The sequence below is a fragment of the Paroedura picta genome, chromosome 5, assembly GCF_049243985.1.
Source record: "Paroedura picta isolate Pp20150507F chromosome 5, Ppicta_v3.0, whole genome shotgun sequence".
NCBI lineage: Eukaryota > Metazoa > Chordata > Lepidosauria > Squamata > Gekkonidae > Paroedura > Paroedura picta.
Window position 1 is genome coordinate 106,672,193 of NC_135373.1, and position 5,644 is coordinate 106,677,836.

At 49.2% G+C, this 5,644-nt stretch overlaps 1 protein-coding gene across 1 annotated transcript in view; it reads right to left on the bottom strand.

The window, feature by feature from the left end:
* HCFC2 (host cell factor C2) overlaps window positions 1-3,009 on the bottom strand; it is a 30,163-nt gene extending 27,154 nt beyond the window's left edge. Inside the window, exon 1 of the mRNA XM_077339737.1 lies at window positions 2,835-3,009. Within this exon, the coding sequence (XP_077195852.1) occupies window positions 2,835-3,000 (166 nt within the window). The 5' untranslated portion in view covers window positions 3,001-3,009. The remainder of the gene's footprint in view (window positions 1-2,834) is intronic.
* Window positions 3,010-5,644: the final 2,635 nt, after the last annotated feature.

Sequence of the window (5,644 nt, forward strand, 5' to 3'; positions counted from 1 at the left end):
CAGCTCCAAGCTGAGTTGGGGTCTTTCAGGTTGTAGATCGCCAGCATGCCAGGGGAAAGCTCCCAGGAGTTCAACAAGGTGGCAGCCTAGGGGTTTGCAGGGTTGCCATCCTCTGTCAACTGGAGAGCCAGTGTGATACAGTGGTTAAGAGCGGTGGATTGTAATCTAGAGAACTGAGTTTGATTACCCACTCCTCCACATACAGCCAGCTGGGTGACCTTGGCGTAACTGTAGTTCTGTTAGAGCTATTCTTCCAGAGCAGTTCTCAGAGTTCTCTCTGCCCACCTACCTCACAGGGCATCTGATATGGAGAGAGGACGGGAAAGGTGCCTTAGGAACAGCAGGGGTTTAAAAAAGGTTTTTTTTTTAAGGTCACTGATGTGCACTGATGGTCTGAAGTAGCACAAAAAAATCAGAGTCCAGTAGCACCTTTAAGACCAACAAAGATTTATTCAAGGCGTGAGCTTTCGACTGCATGCACTGTTCTTCAGACTATGAACTGACCATGACTATAAACTAAAGAAGAGTGCTTGCACTCGAAAGCTCACGCCTTGAATAAATCTTTGTTCGTCACTGGCCAAACTGCATGAAATCCATGTTCTCAGTCTCCCCACTAGTGGTCACATATAGTTCTCAACTCAAAACAGTTCAACATATCATCAGCAACATCCAGCCTTTACTGGATAATGACAATTCTTTTTCACACATATCGGGGGAGGAACCTTTTCTTGCACACAGACAGCCCCCCCCCCCATTCTTATACAACTCCTCACCCGCAATAATATAACATCTAATTTGAACATGGACACTGGCACTAGCACTTGCAGGAAGCCCAGATGCCAGATTTGCTGTTACATACACCCACTGGACCTAATAACATCTCAGGTTTATTCACATGCTCATCTTCTAACATTGTAAATACCATTAAATGTCAACAATGCCTTCCAATTATCTACATCGGGCAAACAAGTCAAACCCTATGCCAAATTATAAATGGACACAAATCTGACACCTAGAATCACAAGACTGATAAACCTGCAAGAGAACACTTCAACCTTCCAGAACATTCAAAGGGGGACCTCAGTGGCCGTTTTATTGCAAAAGAACGTCAGGAACAGACTAGAAATGGAAAATGCCAAATTGCAAGCTATTACAACAGTAAGAACACTGGAATCCCCAGGACAACAGGGATACTGGTTTCTTATCTCACTACATATTCTAACCTTATTTCATCTGTTTTCTCACCAATCCACCAGAAGGACCATACATCCAAGTGACACATTTGCCCAGCTGGGCTTCTGGTTATGCAGATGGAAAGGTATCCTTGTAAACTGAGCTTCTGCCTGGAGCATTACAGAGTTACTACTGGCTCCGCCTCCTGAAGGAGCCATGTTGCTGTCATGCTCACCACTGTGTCAGAATTGGGGGGGGGGGGTAAACTAGAATAACAGAATCATGGACTAATGGAATCTTGCCCTGTGCTAGGAATCTGGGAGTGATCCTCGACACCTCTCTTACTACAGAGGTGCAGGTTGCAAGAGTAGCACACCTGGCATTCTTCCATCTTCACCAGGCAAATCTGCTAGTGTCCTATTGTCCCCAGAGCACTTGGCCACAGTGATCCATGTGACGGTCACCTCCAGGACTGACTTCTGTAATTCGTTGTATGCAGGCCTTCCCTTGTCCTTGACCAGAAATTGCAGCTGGTACAAAATGCAGCAACTAGGGTCCTCACAGGAACACCTTGAAGGGCCCACATCCATCCAGTGCTCAGGCAGCTGCATTAGTTGTCAGTTGCCAGGATCAAGTTCAAGGGTTTGCAGTCTGGGACCCACATATCTGAAAGACTGCCTGTCGCATTATGCCCCTTGCAGGGCTCTGCGGGTACTAATTTGTTGGTGGCTCCTGGCCCTCAAGAAGTTTGCCTGGCCTCAACTAGGGCCAGGGCCTTCTTGGCCCTGACCCTGACCTAGTGGAATGAGCTCGTGGAAGAGCTGAGGGCCGTGCAGGAGCTTCTACAGTTCTGCAGGGCCGGCAAAATGGAGCTCTTCCACCTGGTTTTTGGTTGAGGCCAGAGCACAGAAGATCTAAGGGCCCCCTCCTCAGCTTAGAACGATAGGTTGGCACCCCCGGAAATCTATGATCAGAGGTGCTGAGAAAGTGGAGGCGGACTGGGGGGGGGGGGAGTGAATACAGGATGAGTTCTTGTTATTTTTCGCTGCCAGAGCTTATTATCTTGTTTAATGTTGATGTTTTAAATTGATGCGGGGTTTTATTCTTCTACAAGGGCGGTGAGTAATAAATAATAATAACAATGATGACGGGGGGGGGGGTGGAGGAGGGGGCCATACTGGCCATCTAGCCCAGCCCCCGGCTCCATGCAGGCTCAGCCTGGAGCATCCACCTCCGATCCCAGCCCTCTCCTGAGGCGCCTTCGTGGCTGAAAAACCACCCAAGCCTCTTTCTGTCCCCGCGAGCCCCGAAGGCTTCACGCCTGACAAGCCTCTCCGGTGGGCCAGCCACCCTCCTTCGCCCGCCGTGCCCGGGCTCCTCCCTGGCGGCAAAAAGGGCACGGAGGGGGACGAGGACCCTCCTCCCAGGCGGCCCGGGCTGCCCCCCAGGACGGAGCCGGTGTCCCGGGGAAGCGTCTCTTCCCCCTCCGAAGCCCCCGCCCGTGTCCTGCAGCCCTCCGCTCGCTCGGCCGCCCTCTCCCGCCCGCGGCGTCGCGCCTCTGAGGCGCCTCGGCCAAAGCCCCTTGCAAGGGACGCGGCAGCGCCCCTGTCCGCCCGCCCGCCTGCAAGCGCTCCCTCCCAGCCTCCCGCCGCCCTCCGCACCGGTGTTGTAGACGTGCAGCTCGTCGGCGATGCCCTCGTTGCCGCCGCCGAAGATGATGACCATCTCGCGGATGGCGACGGCGCGATGGCCGTGGCGGGCTCGGGGCACCGGCCCCGTGAAGGAAGAGACGCGCCGCCAGTTGAGGGCAGCGGCGCCCGCCGCCATCTTGTCCCCCCGCGACCCACAATGCACCGCGGCCGGAGTCCCAAGGCGCCGCGGCGGCCGAGGCGAGGGCGGGAGAGAGGAGCTGTTGGTGCCGCCGGCGCTTGGGTCGCCGTCGGGGAGCTCTCACGGACTCGCGCCTTTCAGCATGGACGTCTTTCTTTGTTGTTTATTTTTTGTCTCCCTCACTGCTGGCCCCCTGGAGTCGAGTGTTTCTGAACATGTGCAGAGTTTCTCGCAGGGAATGCTCACAAGGAGGGCACGGAGGCTTGTGCCTCCCTCTGTTGTTGCTTCCCGGGAATTGGTGTTTAGAAGTACATTGTCCGTCTGTGGTATATCATGGGAAGAAGTACTTTCTTTGGGGGCCTCTGAATTCTAGTATGAAGGGAGAGGGAGGGGGGGACCTATTCGCTTTCCTCAATCATATTTCTCCCCCTCCCCCAGTGGAAAACCAGAACTCTTTGGCTGCTCTTGTAGCCCTATCCCTTCATAATTTTGGTTGCCTTTTTCTTTCCCTTTTGAACAAATATCCTGTTTGAAAGGGAGTGATCAGAACTGCACAAAGGAGGGATAGAGGGTGGCCTTTGGCTCCTTCAGATATCCAGAGGAATATTCACTGCCATTCCTTTAACACAGGAGTTCATCTGTAGAAGAGCACTGCAAGGCTGTCTGTTTTGATTTATGTTAAATCACCGTTTTCATCTGGGAACCCTAACATTTCTTTGTTAGGTAGCCACTGCCTGTTCAGATTCTTTAAGTGTATACCCATTCCAAAGCTAATTGTATTGTCATGTCTTAGTTTGGACTTCCTTATATCTACCATTTCAAGAGATCCCCGTAGAGCTCTTCACAAACCATCCTTAATCATTTGGGTGACATCTGCAAACTGCAAGGAAAGGAGACCTTGGAGTATCGAGTCTGAGGTGGGGTGGAAAACACTTCTTATCCAAGTAGTGTTGGAGGGAAGCAAGGAGCTGGAAAGTCCTGACACCATGTTTTAGCCTCACTTCAGATTTCCTTTGGATGCTGCGTCAACATTTGGGCTTTCCACATTTGGACTTTCTTCCCGGATTTCCATGATTGAAATTTGCCATGTTTTCTGTATCTGAGTCAGAAGGAGGCAGCCTCACATCATGTTTGGCTCCCTTGCCCTTTTCCAATAACTTAATTCAACCATTTTGTGCCCCCAATCACCTTCCCTCCTTCTCCCCTCAAGTATACTTGATGTGATTTTTTTTAAGTAGGTTATTGTGTTACAATGCTGCTGCAGTGTAACGAACAAGACTGCCACTATTTTTTATCTTAGATACAGTATTGTAACTCAATAACCCCCTTCTAAAAAAGAGTCAGATATTTTGGGACAGAAGGAGGGTGGGGGAGGGAGAATGGCATCAAGGAAGGGGGTATGCACAAACAACTCAATATAGTGGCCAGAGGACAACGACAAATGAAAGCGTTTCTTCACTGGACAACCCTGAATTAAATTCTGCCTTGAAAAATGAAATCACTGTAACCAAGAATTTCTTAACCACACAGTACTGAGGGCAAATTGGGTCTGCGCATTATCTTTTGTACAATGTTTGCCTTGGCAATACCATGAGTTCTGAACACCCAGGCTGCCTCCTGTTTGTGAGTTAGTATAGTGTAGTTTACTTTGTTCTGTCAGTATGTCTGAAACATACTGCTGCTCATCACAGTTAAAATGTAGTGTTAGAGTTAATGCATTGGGTAGGGATAATTTAATCCTTAAATAGGGATACAGGAAAATGAGATAGACCCAGCAAGGCTGACTCTTCCTCCACTTGACCTGTTAGGCCCCTGGTGAAAATAGCTTAATGCAGAGGTTCCCAACATAATGCCCATGGAGACCATAGTGTCTGTGGACTCTATACCTGGTGCCCACCAAATGATCATAGAATCATAGAGTTGGAAGGGGCCATACAGGCCATCTAGTCCAACCCCCTGCTCTACGCAGGATCAGCCCTAAGCATCCTAAAGCATCCAAGAAAAGTGTGCATCCAACCTTTGCTTGAAGACTGCCAGTGATTTAGAAAGTAGGCAGGGCTAGGTGGGGCTTTTGCTCAGCAGGGCTTCTAATTCTGTGTGCAGATTGGAAGGTGTCTTGTTAACCAGAGCTGTTGCCTAAAATGTTGGAGAGCTACTATTAGAATTATATATAACCTCACTCCCTAAAATTTTGTAGTGGGCTCCGCCTCCTGTGGTAGCCATTTCATGATTGGGTCCCACCCTCCGCCTCAGAATTCCAAAGGTGCCCACAGGTTGAAAAAAGGTAGGGACCCCTGTCTTCATGTATCTACTGTATCCATTATGTGCACTTATATTTAAACATTTTATACTGTCATTCGGGATATGTTTTCCAAAAGGGCATTTACATATTTATATGTTTCCCAAGCAAAGAGTTCCTAGGGTTATTGTTTCATTCACATTAAGTAAATATTATGCAGTATTCACTGCTATTCCCATTGTTCTTATTTTTACAATTACACTGATCAGCTTTGCCATGTTCTAGGCAGCTAAAAACGAATATTTAAGGAGAATGTAATCTGAGCTCAGAAATGTTTCTGAGGTTTCTTGTGGAAGAGCTTTTTCCCCCTCTGGAATTTTCTCTCGGATGAGGGGGATCAAC